At 40.2% G+C, this 18,272-nt stretch overlaps 2 protein-coding genes across 4 annotated transcripts; one reads left to right on the top strand and one right to left on the bottom strand.

Moving 5' to 3' along the window:
• Positions 1–5: 5 nt before the first annotated feature.
• Srrm234 (Serine-arginine repetitive matrix 2/3/4) lies at positions 6–16,243 on the bottom strand. Of its 3 annotated transcripts, none has more exons than XM_078189552.1 (10): positions 16,104–16,243; positions 15,328–15,569; positions 14,955–15,059; positions 8,757–9,035; positions 6,686–6,811; positions 6,530–6,608; positions 5,682–5,737; positions 3,627–5,597; positions 3,379–3,549; positions 9–1,932 (listed from the first exon to the last, which is right to left on the bottom strand). In XM_078189552.1, exons 2-10 carry the CDS (start codon positions 15,555–15,557, stop codon positions 1,782–1,784), a joined length of 3,168 nt encoding a protein of 1,055 aa, XP_078045678.1. In that variant the 5' UTR covers positions 15,558–15,569; positions 16,104–16,243; the 3' UTR covers positions 9–1,781. The 3 variants fall into 3 exon arrangements, with proteins under 3 accessions (XP_078045681.1, XP_078045678.1, XP_078045679.1); XM_078189553.1 differs by lacking the exon at positions 9–1,932 and adding an exon at positions 2,473–3,100; XM_078189555.1 differs by lacking the exons at positions 14,955–15,059; positions 15,328–15,569; positions 16,104–16,243 and adding an exon at positions 9,724–10,098 and having other exon boundaries at positions 6–1,932.
• A 509-nt stretch (positions 16,244–16,752) lies between these two features.
• Rrp40 (exosome complex component Rrp40) lies at positions 16,753–17,900 on the top strand. The gene is made up of 3 exons (XM_078189576.1): positions 16,753–16,943; positions 17,125–17,645; positions 17,772–17,900. Exons 1-3 carry the CDS (start codon positions 16,753–16,755, stop codon positions 17,816–17,818), a joined length of 759 nt encoding a protein of 252 aa, XP_078045702.1. The 3' UTR covers positions 17,819–17,900.
• Positions 17,901–18,272: the final 372 nt, after the last annotated feature.

Here is an 18,272-nt window from a genome sequence, read left to right as displayed (position 1 = left end):
TTCAAGCTTTTTGATTTAATCACACAACAACAATACAGAGTATATTACAGATATAATCAGAATTTTTTCCATTTCAACGATGGTAACATTCGATGACTGTAAATTATGAATAATAAATTAGTCAAGAGCCATGGTGAGCAAATTCCAACAAATTTCTTTCATACAGTGAAATTGATACTCGAAATTTTCCTCGATACTCCTAATTTTATAAAACAAATATTTCGTGATTAGTGTGCATTTATTTTTCAATATTCCTTTTATTAGATATGCATTGATGCAAGGTCAACATTGCAACACCATAGCAATTGACGACTTTTTTTTAATAAAACTGATTCAGTCATTATGCGAGAGCTAAGTTCTATGTAGTTTTCCCTTTCTAATTATAAACAACGTAGACTTTCCAAATATGACGTTTAACCCTATACATACATTCTCAAGACTTAACTTTGAATAATCAAGACTAATTATGTCTAATTATGTCTTTTTGTATGCTGCCTGGCCTTATAGCCAAGAAAAAAACGTTCTGACTAGTATTTAGGTAAATTGAGTATTGCAAGTAAAGGAAAGTTTAAAAGTTTAACTTCACTTTTACATTTTTTTCTTGTCGTTAAAGTCGACGAATGACTAGCAATTGATAATATCGTTAAATAAATAAGTTATACAATAAATAAATATAAATAAATATACAATTTCTTGGACGTCGCGATATAGAGAATGAAAAGTAATAATGAGCAAAGTACTAAGCACAGTTAAGCACATTAATGTCTATGTACAAAAGGAACAGGTTGTAGAACATTGCACTAAAACTTCCATTGCTAATTCGCGAGAAATTGACTGATTAAAGGATGCTAGTGGTTCTTTTTCTCACCATTAACGAAATGTCTAGAAATTTGACTAGCTGGTGTTTGTATAACAAACAATTCCATGATCAAAATAATCACGCGCACATGGAACTACTAAAGTAGTTTTAAATGAGTAAATAAATAATAGTTATTGTATAATAATACTAATGTGAGATCTGAAAAAGCTGTAATCAACATAGTTAATGACACCTGGTTAATCATCATTGCCTCCTTATTGCTTAAGTACTCAGGTGGATGTAAGTTTGTAAAGAACATCATCACGCGAAGACTTGAAACTCTAACGATTGCTGGACAACGTAAAACCACAGATAATGTAATATTCTTTCCAAAAACGACCGTGTTAAAAAACGTTGTCCCTAGTTATTATTAAAATATCTTCTTTGGTTTCTCTTGTACAGGTATGATTAGAAATTCAGTCCGAATCCGTGAAATTAAGAAGGAACAAGATTAATTGACTAAAATCTGACTTCGTTTCTTGGTGTCTGGATAGAATACCTAACAGTTAATTGTAAAACATCTGCTCTCTTATTTTCTACGTGAAACAAGACCTGTAGAAATTTAGCATTATTTGACAAGAAAGGTCTATCTCGAATGATACATGTACTAATACTGAAACTAACGGTGAACCACCATCGATGAGTATTATTTTTAGTCACGAGATCAGAGGTGTAAATGCGTATTAATATTTTATACAGACTTAAAAGATCATGCACCAAACTTAGAACGGCCCTGTCGGCGCCTGCATCCCTTCAAATCATGCTTCCTATCGTAGGTGAACAGTATTAATTCATGGACATGACACGGCGCAATGCAGAACTGTTAGAAAAAGCATCAGAGAATCTTGGTGAACCGCACCATTCCAAATCTGACACGTGAGAGGAACGTCGAATGTCTTTTAAGAATTCGCTGCAAGTCGATTCAACGCGTGTACGATGGACTCCGACTTGGGGAACAACTTGATCGGTGACTCGGACTTGACCAATTACTATGTCTGCTGCTATCTGAGCTACTCGGTGAAGAAGGTGGTGTCGGAGTAGGTCGGTGATATGGAATTGGTCGCTTCCTGGCACTAAAATTAGTCGATGTCAATAATCTGGTAACTCGAGAACAACATTTGTTAGAAATATCATTCGCGCAAACAAACGCGCTTTGTTAATTATTGCAGAGCACTTTCAGCGAGTCCACTGTTTAACAAATTTGAATTCCAGACTCCCCAGAATAAGATGATATAATTTCCATACGGATAATGTATTATCAAATGGTATCATCTTATTCAGAAGAGATCAGAGAACACTATTATGTATGTTAATAGTATTGCTTATCTCAACTAATGTTGAAGCAGAAGATGCTATCAAAGTTGGCGATTTAAAATTTATGAATTTGAAGATTTAAACGCATGTTGAACAGTGTCGTTGGTATCATTAATCACTATCTTACTAATATTGTAATAGAAGCGTGCGAAATAAACCATGCTATGAAATGGGACCGGCGTGCAAAATAAAAATGGTGTCACTTACCTTGTTTTATCAACGCAGGCAGTGGTAAAAAAGAAAAACGATTCGCAAATATTACAACAGAAAGAAACGTCGAACTAAAGAACCAGGCTTGCTTGGTAGCGGTAAATACATTTTATTTGTGAATTGACATAAAATAAAATGGGGCCTCTACTGTAAACGCTTAATTTACAATAATTTATACCGGGGGGAGGGGGGTACACGCATGCTACGACTACTGTAATGTCTGTAATTCGATAAGCATATTTGATACAAATAAAAAGAAAGAAGGTAGGAAGAAAAGAAATCATACAAACGTGGTTGTACTTGAAATAAAATCGGCTTGTGTATATGTGTATGTGTCTCGATACGATAGAGTAGCTGTAGTTACATTGTGAAAATAATTAATACCGGGATTCTTCAATCATACTGATTATGTTTTATAGACAGAACGTGTTCGTAACGCGATAAAATTTCTAATAGTACGATGATATAATCGACGAGATACTTCCACAAAACAAAACTGTTGCACCTATCATTGATCCATAATTAGTCTAATATTCGCATCAGCAGGTGGACTGATCTTCGCCTTGTACGCATATCTGTTTACTGATGTTCATGGGAAAAGAGAAATTGAAATTCGATATGCATCGTAATTAAACTATGTGTAAACTGTAGGAAAGTAATAGAAACATCTGTGCGAAGCCGTAACTTTATCTTCTATGCCTGTCCCTTGATCTGTCCCTGTAGGACAACATAAAATGCCATTAGATTAAACAATCAGATTAGTATAAATCAGGTTTCATAAATGTATCCGGTAAACATCCGATGTTTTTTACGGGTTCACGTATCGACGAGAGAACTCAGAACAAAATGCAAAAATAAAAAGGAGGAAGAAAACTGAACAGATTGAGAGAGATGTACGTGTCTACGACCGATGCAGTGGATTTACAAAATTTGCCATTATGTGTGGAAATATTAGCTGACTACGACATCGAAGCTACCGATTTCAGACTACCTACCTTGTGATTCGACGCCTGTCTAAGAAACTCGGGGAACCATGGCGTCGAGGTATAGATGGGGATCGAGATCTGCTGGAAGCTGAAGAACTTGATGTCGAACGGGAGGATCTGCTGGAGACGCTACTAGATGATCTCGATGAACTAGAAAAACTCCTACGACTGTGTCTTGAACTGGAAGGACATAATCATTTTGAAGAAACTCTACCTAGAAATCATCTCACTCTTAAAAGCATTTCACTTAATTGTACCTTAAAGAAGAACGCGAACTACTTCTGCTGCGACTTCTTTTTTCTTTGTCACGTGATACCCTGGACAATGATCTTGATCTGCTCCTCGACTTTTTCGATAAGGATCTACTCCTGGACTTCTTGGATAGTGACCTACTCCGTGATTTCTTGGACAACGACCTGCTCCTTGACTTTTTCGATAAAGAGCGGCTTCTAGACCTCTTTGACAATGACCTTGTCCTGCTCCTGGACCTAGACTTCTCCGGCGAATGAGTGGGAGACTTCTTGGAGTGCGAGGGCGACCTGGATGCAGAGTGCTTCGACTCCGAGGAAGATCGTGACCTGGTTACCCTCTTCGTCCTGGCTGGAGACTTAGGTGACTTCTTGGACTTTGATGGTGACGTTGGCGACCTATGTCTAGGAGTAGGTGACTTCTTGCTTCTTGACAAAGAACGTGACTTTTTGTCCCTCGAGGGTGACCGTGATCGACGTCTGGGAGATCTGGAAGACCGTTTCTCCGGGGATACTGATCTCGTGTAAGATCTGGAACGTGATCTGGAGTAAGATTTGTCTCTTGGGGAGTGTTTCCTGGATGTTGGTGAACTCTTCTTCGAAGCGGTCGGAGAGTCTGGGCGCTTCACCTTAGTCGTGTTTGTTGGTATGGGAGGCGGGGACTCGCTGGGAGAACGTAGCTTTATAGGAGCTTCTTTCTGAGAGACCGGTGGCGAATGCGAAGACGATTTGCTTTCCGTCGAGTTCTTCCTCAACAAAATGGGGGAGGTTTTTTTAACAACAATCGGAGACTTAGGATGGTGGTTTGTCTTGGTAGCTAAACTTGGCGAAGTGGAGTTTATTTTGTTCAATGTTTGGGGTAACGGAGGAGGAGACTCACTAGGAGATCGTATCTTTATAGCTGCCTCCTCCCGTGTGAGCGGTAACGCCGGTGAGGGTGATCTGCTGGACACCGGTGATTGAATGGCAGGTAGATGCGATATTGGCGACTTTGACTTAGATTTCTCCCGCACGGGACCAGCAATGTTCTGTACCATTTTCGGTGGATCAATTGGTAAAGCAATATCGAGTACGCTATCCTCTTTCTTCTCTACCTTTACCTTCACGGGACTTATAACTTTCTTCCCTATGGATTCCCTGGCTTTAGCTGCCAGACCACTCTGCAGACGTTTCAGTGTGTGCAGTTCCTTCAACCGTTCTTCATCTTCCGGTTTTGGCTCTTCATCTGCCATGTCAGTTTCATCTTCGCTGGAAGAGCGCAGCCTTACCCTGGGTGTTATAGTTCTTATCTTTCTGCTTTTGGAGCTCGATCGAGATTTTCGTTTGTTGTCATGGTTCTTTTTCGGATCTCGCTTTTTTTTATCTTCCAGGATATGCTTGTATCGTTCGGGGTTCTTTCTTACAGGGGAATAGCTTAGAGTAGATCGCCTGGACTTGCTTCTAGTTCTACTACGACTTCTGCGGCGTTCTCTAGACCTTTCACGTCTGTCTCGCTGTCTTCTTGGAGATCTTGACCTTCTTCTGGAGTCAGACCTCCTGCGTCTGGGTGGAGGTGACGGTCTGCGCCGAGATCCATAGCGATCGTATCTCGATCGACTTCTGCTTCTGGATATCGAGTATCTGTTGTATCTCCTAGGCGATCTCGATACTCTTCTCCTTCTAGGTGAAGGACTCACTCGCCGTGACCTTGAATACCGCCTAGGAGATCTTCCTCTATCGACCCTGCTCCTCGACGGTGATCTGTGACGCCTTGGTGGTGGGCTTTTGTGTGCAACGGGTGACTTCTCTTTCTTCTCAGGAGCTGTCTTTTTAACGGGCGAATCTTTCTTTTTTGGAGGAGGTGTCTCATTTCGACCCTTTTCTTGTTTCTTCGGCGATCGGTTTGATCGCAGCTCTTTGGCCGTGGTTTCTGGCTCGTCATTTTTTGCTTTTTCTACGGCTTTATCATGTTTCATAGACTTTTTGGGTCTCTCCGGGGAGCTGAAAGCATTGCAATCATTAAATAAATTAATTGCATTGTTCTTTAAAAATTTATTTTTGAAGTCTATTTAAGGGTTGACATACCTGTCGGACGAGCTCTCAGATGACTGATGCTTCCTCTTGACAGCTGCTTTTTTCTTCTAAAAGAAAAACAGTACGGATTACTAAATAAGACAAGGTTGGATAATGAACATCAATCATGCAAATGTATTTGTAGGATAAAAAAAAAATATGTTGCAAATGTTTAAAAATTTTCCTGGAGTCTGCTCATTCGCGCTGATACATGTAATTTAAAATGTGCAGCGAATCGTTTGTATCGAGATGATCACTGAACAAAAGTAATTAAGAGAATGGAGAGAAAGTGATCACAGGTTAACGTGTGAGCGTCTGTATGTTTACTAATTTATTCGCATTGCGCACCTATACCAAAGAACAAGCAGTCTCCCGTTAATAATTCTCTCGTAAGTGATGGTGCTTGACACAAAACGAGTGAAAGGCAACAACAATCGCAAGTATGTACGAATATAAATCACAAATTATTATTACATTGAGTAGCGGCATATCTGGTACTCACTCAGGGAATATATCCTGTCAAATGGCGCTGATAATTACAAACAATACTGAGATTTACACTTTTGAAATAATGACTGTTAACTTGAAATCAGATAATAATCTTTACAGAAACAAGCAATGAATCATGCTTATTCAAAGATAGGCAGCAACACAAAATCTCTCATAATTCCAATGTTAATTGACAAACTAATCAAGGGGAAAAATGAACGCAAAGTAGATGTCACATGCTCCTGCTTCACGTGCTAAGGTAATATATATGGAGATATATATATATATAGTTATAAATATGTATATGTATGTATAGAAATAGACAAGAAGATAGAAATTTAGTATCTAGTCCTTCCTATTATTTTTCCTACCTCATGCTTTTCTTTTGCCTCAGCTTTAGACTTCTTCTTCTTCTTTTTCTTTTTCTTCTTTGACTCAGTTTCTGAGGAACTGTACATTCCAATTAAATAATGTTAGAAGAGAAATGTATCTAGATGTATGTGTTTAATTGATTTAAATTTTGTTACCTGCTATCATCCGACGCATCACTGGATTCACTATCAGAGGAACTAGCCTCAGCCTTTTTGTGCTTTTTCTCCTTTTTCTTCTTCTTCGATTTTTCTTTTTTCTTGCTAGCCTTTGGAGATTCCGACCTAGGAAATGCATTTCACATTATTCCAAGTGGTTTACCGTGTGCGGTGTCTAGTTTATATTTGTCTTTTTTTTTTTAATAATATTTATTTTTTAATTCTTGCAGTGGACGTCTTCCTGTCGACAAGTGCATACCTTGTGCTGACAATAAAGAAAGCTGTAGTACAATGTATCCGTGTGTGAAACAAATACTTTATTCTAATGATACAAGCTACCTGCTTTCAATGAGCTCGATTAAAGTAAACGAACAAACAGTTTGAAAGTAATTCAGAGAACGTGTTAGTCGGACGGAAAACACGCATTGGACTGAACTATTTCAGCGTCTGGATCAGGATTCGTAACTTCAAAGAGTAGATAACTAACTTACACGTACATGTATATGTATAGGAAATGCAGTGTGTAGACACTTTAAATATTTATATTTGTATAGACATATCAAATAAGAACCAAAAGTCATTTCTTTTTCTCTTTCCTTTCACTGCAATCTCAAGTGAATTAAGTAATAGAAAAAAATAATATAATATATGTATACATATGTATGCATACAAATATATATATATATATATATATATATGTATACATGCATGTATGTATAGATAAAAATACAACGATACATATACAGGTGAAACTCACAAGTTTGGGCTATAGCTAACAAACCGACTACATAATTATTTTTTTTGGAAGATCTGGTTTTCCATAGCCGCTTGACAACACGTTCACGTAAACCAGCCGCACGATTCGGGCACATATGCAAAACCACATCTTTCAAACGTCACAAAAGACAAGTATACAAAATATGAGGAGTATTGATATAATATGGGATTAGCATTACCTTGATAACCATCGATAGGGACGGACTTGTCAGAAAAAAATAGAGAGATGACATTAACAACAAGCTTTATCGATAACAACAACAAAGATAGAAATGCATGATTTACGCATCAGATTGTTATGTTATTGTTCAAAAGTTCCCGCGATTTTATATGTTGTACATTAAGTAAATGTTTGCCTATTTGCAACATTTGGACCAGCAAGTATTCTAATCGAACAAACGTATCACTGACGTTCACAGAAATCACGGTACAGCAAACATTTACCTTCTAATTGCGCCTAAGAGAAAGAGAGAGACAATACCTAGACGTAAGGCAATGGACAGACTCGATTGGTCTCTTTTTGCTCAGTTTAGATTGCTTTCAAGAGTGCTTTTCTTATTTTTTGTTTTGTTTTTTGGATAGTAGACGCGGCGACCACACTTACCTACTGAGCCTACTGGGTAGGCACTCAGTCCTCCTCAGTTCTGTTTGAAACAGAGAAAGGTGTATGGGACATGAAATAGTAGGTGAGTCATGAGTCAGTATCTGACAAGAGGTGTGTAGTAAGCAAATGAACGAGTGTGGACTTGCGGTAAATGAATAATTAATTGAGGGGAGGAGAGGAACTACTACAGGGGGATGCTTGTTCGGTCTTGGAGCCTGGATTCTTGTACACTTTCAACAATATTCCATTGTAAAACTACTGATTAACACAACTCATTCGCTATGGTATACATATTACATCATTGTACCGTAATATAATGTTCCATTGTGATACTATTATACTATAGTCTGTTGTAGCGTAATACAACGGTACTATTGCTACAATATAGTACACAGCATACGCAAGGTGCATAACTGAGTTTGTTACATTCCATAAAAGCTCCAATTTTCATTAATCTTAAAAATATACATAGTCGGTTTCTTCTCATTACTTCATCCTTAAAACTAGAACATTAATACCCTTGGAGTTATTGAACTGTAGCGCAATCAGCTATGCATCCCATGGTATTATACAATATATCATAGTACAATACAGTGATACGACTACCATAGAGTGCCACATCTTCAAATAGTAATCAGCAGTATCGAATCCAGCCTCCACTGACCCGTGCACCATTACGTTGTTTTTTACCTTTCCTTCTTGTGCTTCTTTCCCTTTTTCTTCTTGCTAGTGCTACCGGAACGTTTTCTTTTCTTCTTTTCTGGGGCAGACGTGGTATCCGGTGCCGGGCTTGGCGTTCTCACCAGTTCGTACACTTTGCTTGCAGCAGCTCTCGCTTCAGCCTCGCGCGCGTGTCTCTCCGGATCTAGGCTACTTCCCTCCACGAAGAACTCCGATATACCGAATGCCTCTCGTAGCTTTGCATTTTTTTCCTGCTGCGCCTCGGCAATTTGATGTGTCTCGCGAACACTGCAACAATAATTCCTATTAATACTCCTGGATCGCACGGTTTCAACTCTAGCAGAAGTTTGATCGAACGCCTCGGTTTGACCATCCCGGAGACAAATTCATTGACACAGCACAAAAAGGCTCGACTGTATGAAGCATTGTGGGTATAACAATACAAGGCCACTCGAGAGTTTCGACGAGGTGCAAAGAGCAACTCTCTTGGCGGCCTCGGCTCAGATACGGTCTCACCGGATTTACTATACATCTGTCGCCCGTAATGCTCACAGGGAAACAAAAAGGAAATAAAACAATTAGTGGGACTTTCCCATCCACGATACACTAGCACGACCTAAAAATTAAAAAGGAAATGAGAAATTGATCTTGGAGATCATACGAAAAGTATAAATATGAAAATTGAAGGCAGTTCTTGGTTCTCTGTATTTCCTTCGTTCACAATGAATCCAAAGAAGCACGAATTATGCCTCAAATAAATAAAGAAAATTGAAAATAGATCAGATCCGAGAGATCACTTCTACCACCCACAGTACACCAAGTGACGCACTATCAAAAGACGATCAGATGGAGCACTTGGATAGAACGAAGAAAATGTGGACTAGAAAATAAATAAATACACAGCGGGTGGCAGCACACTATGACCCATTTCGAGAATCAACTGGTTCCTAGCTAGAGAAAGAATTAAATATCGTACCGCGTTGAGATTTTCACAGTCATCGTTGCGCGAAAGAAATTTCACTGGATATGGTTGTCGCAACGATTTCGCGGACGTTCTAAATCAGGGGTGGCAGCAGAGGGTGTCAACGCCGGGTGTCCCGTGGTCGCTACGGAGCTCCAGGCAAAATCCGGACAATGCGGCAAACCAGTGACATAACACACACCGGAGAGAGGACTACGCGGGCGAAATCGTGGCGGCCCCTGGTCTTCCCCGCGAGTGAAAACCAGCGAGCCGGGGTCGGCCGAGCCACCCCTACGCCAACGCTCGAGCGCGGATCAATACAATCCAGCTGTTCTCTTTTCTGGTATCCCTTTCGCGCCACTCGCCCGCTACACGCTCAAATTCAGGAGGCAACCTCTCCCCAAATCCACCCTCCGTCCCCCTGCCCGCCGGGAAATAATTTTTTCACCCTTTAAGCTATCCCCGTCTCGCGCAACACCACCATCTTTGCAGGATCGATCGAACGTTCCGTGTTTTTCTATTTTTTAATAACCTTTTAGATCGCTTATCGGGCGAACGGCGCATCCCTCTCTTAGCATCCCCATGGAGTTTTTCATCCCTCCACTCCCTCCATCGAGATACTGCGTCTCGAGAACTAGTGTCACCAATCGACAATTTTTGCTTTTAGCTTTTACGGTAGTCTGCATAATTTTATTTGCTGAATTTCCTGTAGGGTGTACGTTGAAAAATGTATGCCTTTTATCTAAGTAGCTTCTTACACGGGACGAACTAGAAGATGAATAGTGAAACTATTTTTCAAATGCTTTTAAAGGATAAAAGAACACGAAATGGTTGCAACTGTAAAGCATAGAATCAAATTAAGACGCGAGGCAGTCGACAATTAATTTTTGATCGGGAAAAATAGTATTAGAAATTAATTCGTGCGTTACGATTTTTACCAGTGTGCTTTACCCATTCCTACTTTTGACACGGTCGCAACCCCTCGATTCCCGGACCGTGACCGTTTCAGTTTTCGTTTTTCGCAGTCGACGGCGAGGAAAAAGTTGGCAAACTGTAGTTAATTGGAGAGATTACGATGTGCGAAAGGGTAACGGTTGTTCACGCGGAAATGTTTCTTTTTTGCGGGGGATTGGATAGTCAACAGGGTGACTCACCCCCTATGTGTGTTCGGCACGCAGAGGAGGACTGTTTGCCTTTTTAATCCCCGGCGAGAGCCGTTCTCTTCCTCTCTCTTTCTCTTTCCATGTGTATCTTTCTCATCGACCCATCGCGAAATTTCAGTTTTTTCCACCGCGGCGTTAAACAAGGTACACGTGTTCCAAAACCTGTGTGTGCCCGGAGCAATTAAAACGCGGGGCTTTTCTCCGCTGCGACGACAAAGACTCGTTCGTTCTGCGCGCAAATTGGATCGACGCAAATCTTTTATGGTATCTTCCTCGAGGCACTTCTGAGGGCCTCCAGATATCCAAAGAGATGAGAAGAGAACATAATTCGCAGTTGCGTTTATTACGGTGAGAAAAAGCCGGCAATCATGCCCGTCTAGAAAACAAGCGAGAAACAGGATACATACATATGAAACCATTCCCTTGATTGCTATAGATGAATGTGTACCGCCAATCGTATCAGATATCCTGCCAGGACAAGTGGGAAGGATAATCTGTGGCCGGAGAAATCCAATGCCTCATGTTGCCCTTCTAATATCCAGCGAGAAAGTATTAGCCTGGATTTCAGGGATTTCTCCGCCTTTTTTATAATGACAAGAACCTCCCAGATTATGATTTTCATGCATTTAATTAAGCGGACGAAAAGTAAAAATAATGAAATACCTTGGTTGCACAATTAACTTTCATACTATCAAAGGGTTAATCTAATATCGATTCTTGATTGCAGAATTTTTTTATCTATTAACGTGTAATCTGTATTTTCCCAATCAATTGATTTTTTATTGAAAATGGAACACCTTTCTCAGATGAGGAAGACCGAGAATGGTGGTAAAATATTATGGAAAAGGATTCACCTAACAACGGAGCGCATATTGCTTCGCCGTCCGGCTAGCAAGTGAAGTTGTATGCGCTGGCAACAGCAACAGTGCTGTCGCATTTGCAGCTGTGCGCGTTTCTTTCCGTTCGCCGCTTGCAATTTGCGTTTCCGTGATCGTTTCATGACTTTCTGCCGATCCAGGAAGAAGTTTCCCCGCCATAGTGTTTCGAAAAATGCGCGACCATCGGCCGGACCACGTCCACGCGCTGGTTTCAGCGGAGCTGGTACCGTCACGGACATGGTCATTCCTTGCTCTTCAACTTCCGATTGGAAATTGTTGTTCTACCCTTCTTCTTGCAGTACTATTTAATTCAATTCTCTCATACAATTTCTATTTCACCGACGAATCGGTTTCAGCATTAATAATTTCCTCGATGAATGATGTTCTTTCGTCGCGAGTCTTCAACTTCCGGTTAAAAGGGTCTTTCCTTCTCCCAGGTACTTAAATCGTCGAGTTAGTTTTACAAATATTTCTTTTTGCAGCTTTATGTCCAACGAATTTTTACAAAATGCCTCCGAGTAAAAAAGACAATTCCTAGTTCCTTTATTTCCGGTTAGAAAAGATTCTCTCTTGTCTCTAAAGAATTACCAAAGATCAATTCTCCCATGAACTTCTCTCTAGGTCCCTGTCCTCAAGATCCTCGAAGTTCTCTTTTCATGAATCGCGGTGATTTTCCCGATATCGGTGGCCGTTAAACGTTCGTTTCGTTCAGCATCCAATTTGTCGTCAGCTGAAGGGGGGTCCAGGGAAATTCTGGGCAATCTCCGGAGCTGAATAATTAACCCCCGAGTAATTAGTCGGGCATTAAGCGCGATCGGCTGCTAATTTACGCTAAGAAGCTCTGCCGGTCGTGCAACGGTGTGCAAGCAGTTCCGACGCGGCTTAATCCCTCCTCGAGGGTGGCTTTGATAGTTTAGGGGTGAGGAAGTGGGGAGTGGGTTGGTTTGCGGGGGTGGCCGACAAGGGAGAGGGGTGGCTGGAAAGGCTCGAGGCGAAGGTAATGGCTTCCTCCCCCGATTACGACGGTCCCTTGTATTCAGAATTTCTGTTGTTCCAACGCGAGAACAATCATCCGGCAGAGATGATGAAAACGTAGCCGGTCTCTCCTCCGGCTGGCTCGCGTGTCTTCGTGTGGCTCGCAAGAGTAGGGGTTTGATTGTTTTCCTCCGAAAGTAATCAACGCCGAGACACGCCAGGCTCTCTCTCTATCTTTCTTAAATCATCCCCTCAGCGCAACCCCCACTGGGAGTCGTTCCATCAACAGGACACTCGATAAATCTCGAAGTTATACTCTGATTTATTTCAACGCCGTACTTTTCTCTCTGCGCGTGTATACATATATAATATTTATATATTTGTATGTATATATCTCAATATCTCATGTAAGAATATAAGAAGAATATCGGTCTTACTCCTAACTTAGCCAGACTAAGGAAGACTTCAGATCAGGCACACTATATCGTCGTACGCGAAGTACGATGCTCTTATCCTTAATGATCCTATACGGTCATTCGACCTGGAGACACATGGATTTTATAATACAGAAAAATTGATCTCTCACGAATCCCTCGAACCCTCTTTATTGATCGATCACAGACACGTGGGCTGCCTGCGGATCCTCGAGCTGCGGCACACCAATCTCTTTCTTTGTCTTCTTTCTTATCGCGATTTCGATATCCACATGTAACGAACGTGTCGCGAATCCTACTAAGGAAGACGCTGGTCGGCGATGCTTCGAGGGATCTTCTAGAATCTTATCGAGACAACTTACGAACTACACTTAGACCCGAGTACTTAACACTTAGAGGTGACGAGATAACTACAACTTATGCGATAGAGAGACTATTATAAATCAAACTACACGCTAGTGGAAGACTTTTGTGATTTGTTTTGCTTTTCGAGCGTATCACGAAATCGTTACATGTTCCCTTATTTTTTTTGTCGTCCGATTCGACGTCCCTTCGACACGGGAATCGAAATTATCCTCGAAGGACCCGTGCACCCGACGAGAGCCGACGACGCGCAGCGTCGCAACGCCGGTCCATCCTCGCACTGAGGCGGAAAAGTCGAGTGAGATGCTGGAATAAACTCACCCTCGCCCCGCGCGCCACTCCCCCGTACGGTCTCTCTCTCTGTTTCGCTTTCCGTGCCACCCCCGTGCGGCTCTGCTCACCTCCCTTTTCGTGGGTGGCGCCGGCGCCATGGGGTACGTCGATATCGGCTGCGCAACACCCCTGAAAAGCCGGGCCGAGAACGCGAACCGTCTCCGCCCTCCAATAATATTGGGCTTACCGGGAAACTGCGTTTTCACGGGGCTGTGAACCGCCGAGGAATTGCGTCCCCCCCAACCCTACACGTGCCTGACATAACTCGTAATTTTTCTCCAGTTCTAGCTACCCCTTAGCATCCTTGAGCCTTGTACACTCGTCTCTACATCTCGTGTTGCTTGAGGCGAATTTAGAAAATGCCCTCAATCACGTTTCTGCTCCAGAATACAAAAATCAGTGTTTCCTTCGTATCGTCGCGGTTTAAGCACTGTCTCCTCGCGAATCAACGGAGATTGCTCGCTAATGGACATTAAAATGGAATAGCACCTATTGTTTCAGAATCTTCTGCTGTGACCACGGAGTCGTTTGACCTTAGAAAGGAAGCTTAGACTAACTTTGAGCATTTTCAGTAGTCCAGAAACTATTCTAGGCTATGTCTTTATATAAGAGTTTTGGAGCCAGATTGTCCTTAACACTTTAGCCATTGGAAGCCTATTAACAGATTTCATTTAACAGTATCCTATTGAATAATAGTGTCAAGATCAAAAGGTAGATAAAGTGTTAAGTTAATGAGGATGTTTCTTTCTTACTTGCGCCAAGAACGCTTCTATCCTCGCCGTGCAAACATCTGAAGCTTCCCTTTCATAAGAGATCCCGGCTTCTCGAAAGGAAAGCTTGGGGGCACACAAGATATAGGTACTGGTCTTCTATCATCTAGGAGCTATATATAGATACTATGCTGGATTACTAGAGGAGTCACCAAAAATAATTCTTCTCCGTGTATTTTCTAACTCGCGCTTGCACATGAAATTTAATTAGATTGATCCCAATATTCTCTGTACGTTTTCAACAAGTTTAAAGCTCTATGTCCGTTCATTTCATTGGAATAATTGTAGACATGTGAAATTAAAAAAGCAAATAGAATGTGTAATACTTACTTTACACGGCCAAATTCATCTCTAGGTACTGGTGGCTTGGCTTCACTTCCCATTAACATAGATCTGTATGACTCTACTTTCTTTTTTACTTCCTCAGTTGTAAAACTACAAAACATAAAACTTCAGGTGAATAACTGACCCAGTATATGTGATACTATAAGCTGCAGAAGTAATATATTGCGTTAGGAGAATACATTGAAGCCAATGGTAAGCTAAATCCAATTGAAGTTTACAATCCCATTTGGTATTGGGTTCAAGGGATCAATGAAGCTTCATATTTGCTATGTGTAATCTTCATCAAGAAAAACGATTATTACACATTGAAAAGATTCTATAATAGTTATAATTATAATTTATCGGTGAATATGCTTACCCTTGCTCCTCCAATATGTCAGCCAACTCTGCACACTTAACTTCAACCTTCCGTTTCCTAACATGGTCAAGAATCTCCTTGTTGGGCTGCTTGTTAAGCTGATCTAATTTCCCTTCATCAGATTTGTATGTAACCTTCTCTTTCGTTTTTCGTACAATTGCCCAATTTCTTTGTACATGTCCATTTGTTCCTGAGCCACGCGGTGTCTGCAATCCGATACCATTGTACATCTTGTATCACACCTGCAATGCCACCATGAAACCTCATTAGTAAGGTAGCTATATATTGCTCCATTCTATCTATGTGTATTGCTTAAACCAGCAAATAAACTTTGTACATAAACTCAAAGATTCATGGGAGAAGTAAAAAAAGAACTTCAAAGAAACATATTATACAGAGTGTCCCACAATTTTGCTCAAAAATTATTTAAAGCTATCACATATCGAAAGTTTCTATACACATTATGAACGAACGAGTAGTTCCACAACGAATGACAGTAAACGGACAACAGCCGTTACGGTTGCGTTCAAAAACTTGACTAAAGATTGTCTTAATCTGGATCGAAAATGAAATGAAAAGAATCTCGCCTTGCGATTTAGCGGAGATTCGACGCTAAAAGTGAGCAAATCGATCAAGAAAATTACGTGATTGAACTAATAACTACGAAGGGAGCGGGAAGGTAGGTTAGAATAAGCTGCTCGCAAATCAATTATCGATCCGGCGAGTGCTGCGCAAATTTTTCACGTACCAAACCCGTGTGAACGTGAAACGTTTACCTTGGCATTAGTGTCAGTCTTGACGATCTCGTTGTGCCATCCACGGGACCGACGATCTTGCGACTTGTCTTCCGATGAAATTGATCAATGAAAAAAACACAAGTACAACCGCGATTTCCGTGGCGATTCACGCGAGAGCCTCGCGACGACGTAGACCGTGTGCGGTGGCGCTGCTATCCTTCATAAGCGTAGGACGAGAGAATCGCATTTATCCGTCCTATAATTCGTTTGCAGCGACAATCGTTTTATTTCATAGTTCGAGCCTTAAACGGCATAAATTACCATGGTTTCGATGAGGCTGATGCGAATAGTAACTGTCTTTTTGTTCCAGAGGTGGTAAAAGAAAAAATTCTGTCGACACGGATTGCACCATTGATTGCATCAACTTATGTATGTAAATTATAGTGCGCAGTCACATCCCGCATTTGAACAAGCGCGCGAGACGCTAGCAGACTAGCAGAAAACATTCAAAACATTGAACTTGTCACAGGGAAACGCACGTGGTGCAATATAAATTAACCAAAAATTGTGTTCTGAAGATTTTATTTCTAAGACAATTTAAACAAAGAAATGCAGCTTTCAAAATCATAATTAACGAATAGTATGAATTTATGAATTTGTCGCAAGAAGTTATTAGCCTGAAGCAATAATGGAAATTAGCGTGGGAGATGTTGCTATGCCTGGTGACGTCGTAAAGGATATTGCAACGATTAACAAAAAGGAAACAATTATTTTGGGACCGGGTCTCCGTCGCGAATCTGATATGGTTTTTGCGTATAAGGCGGGAATATTGAAGAAGACGAATCCGGCTGTGTACTATGTAGACAGCTACCAGAAACGGTAATGTTTATTCATTTTTTAAACAATGCCTGAAACTTCGATGTACTACGTTCAAATATACCTGAAAATTGTGCCCCTGTTAATTATTGTACTGACTGATAAAAATGAAAAAAATGTTTAAATATTTATTGTTTATTAAATTCATCAAATGATTATGTTAATAATTATATATTTTTTTAAGGTATGTACCAAATCGTGGTGAAAATGTTGTGGGTATTGTCACTCAAAAGGGTGGTGATATTTTTAAAGTAGATATAGGGGCTAGCGAACAAGCATCTCTTTCGTACCTTGCTTTTGAAGGTGCTACGAAAAAGAACCGTCCTGATCTACAAGTTGGGGATCTTGTTTTTGCAAAACTTTTGGTTGCCAGCAAAGATATGGAATCAGAACTTGTATGTGTAGATTCCCATGGCAAAGAGAAAAAATTAGGTGTTCTAAAGTCTGATGGCATGCTTTTCACATGTTCATTGAGTCTCGTTAGAAAGATACTGAATCAGAGTTCTCCACTGTTTAACATGCTGGCACGTAGTCAGGCATTTGAAGTAGCTGCTGGAATGAATGGCAGAGTATGGGTGAAAGCACGGACTATTCAGGAGACTATAGCAGTAGCTAATGCTATTTTAGCTGCAGAGTATACTATTCCAAATAATATAAAAAAAATATGTTTGGATATTGAAAAAGCTTTGCTTTTCACACAATCAGGTAATGATGAAGAAATGCAATAAAAAAAATAAATAACAGTCATTTGTTATGAATGATTATTTATTGTACCCATATTATTAATGATTTTTATAAATAAATCTGTATGATTTCTTATATGAAATGCAGTGATTATAGTGACAACCATTGTGACAACCATTGTGATAAAAATGTAGAATTAGAACTACATGTAGTACATATAGTATCATTAAGTATATTGGTCAAGTCATTGCTATAGTAATGTAATGGAAAGAATCAGCAAATTTCTACTGAAAGAAAAATATTTACTTAAGTTCTGGTACTACTTGTATTTCTCATTCAGATTGCTGTTTGATAATGAACATTATTTGACGAGGAAAACAAACTAACAAATGATCAAAATGAATAATAGTTCCATTTTTGCTATACGAATGAGAGTATATGCTACTCCCCTAAAAATGTTTTAAAGCAGTGTTGCTATCAGCACATAAATGCAAGTGTAAAATTGAATAAAATGATTTTCTGATATGTAACTAATGTCTTTATCTGTAGTATGAAAGCTATACTCTAACTAATGATAGTATCAGATATTCAAGCACAACCTTGACTTTCTTTATTTTTCCCACAAAAATATTTAAACAACTCTTAAAT

This window comes from Augochlora pura, chromosome 8 (assembly GCF_028453695.1).
Source record: "Augochlora pura isolate Apur16 chromosome 8, APUR_v2.2.1, whole genome shotgun sequence".
In the NCBI taxonomy this organism is placed as follows: domain Eukaryota; kingdom Metazoa; phylum Arthropoda; class Insecta; order Hymenoptera; family Halictidae; genus Augochlora; species Augochlora pura.
The sequence above is the reverse complement of the archived record's forward strand: the minus strand, read 5'-3'. Positions and strand labels throughout refer to the sequence as shown.

Excerpts from the sequence above, each read along its gene's own strand:
- Rrp40 (XM_078189576.1), top strand. The coding sequence starts at position 16,753 with ATGGAAATTAGCGTGGGAGATGTTGCTATGCCTGGTGACGTCGTAAAG. Across the intron at positions 16,944-17,124 it reads GTAGACAGCTACCAGAAACG|GTATGTACCAAATCGTGGTG; the intron begins GTAATGTTTATT and ends TATTTTTTTAAG. Across the intron at positions 17,646-17,771 it reads TTTGCTTTTCACACAATCAG|TGATTATAGTGACAACCATT; the intron begins GTAATGATGAAG and ends TATGAAATGCAG.
- Srrm234 (XM_078189552.1), bottom strand. The coding sequence starts at position 15,557 with ATGTACAATGGTATCGGATTGCAGACACCGCGTGGCTCAGGAACAAAT. Across the intron at positions 6,812-8,756 it reads AAGAAGCACAAGAAGGAAAG|GTCGGAATCTCCAAAGGCTA; the intron begins GTAAAAAACAAC and ends TGCATTTCCTAG. Across the intron at positions 5,598-5,681 it reads TCTGAGAGCTCGTCCGACAG|CTCCCCGGAGAGACCCAAAA; the intron begins GTATGTCAACCC and ends CAATGCTTTCAG.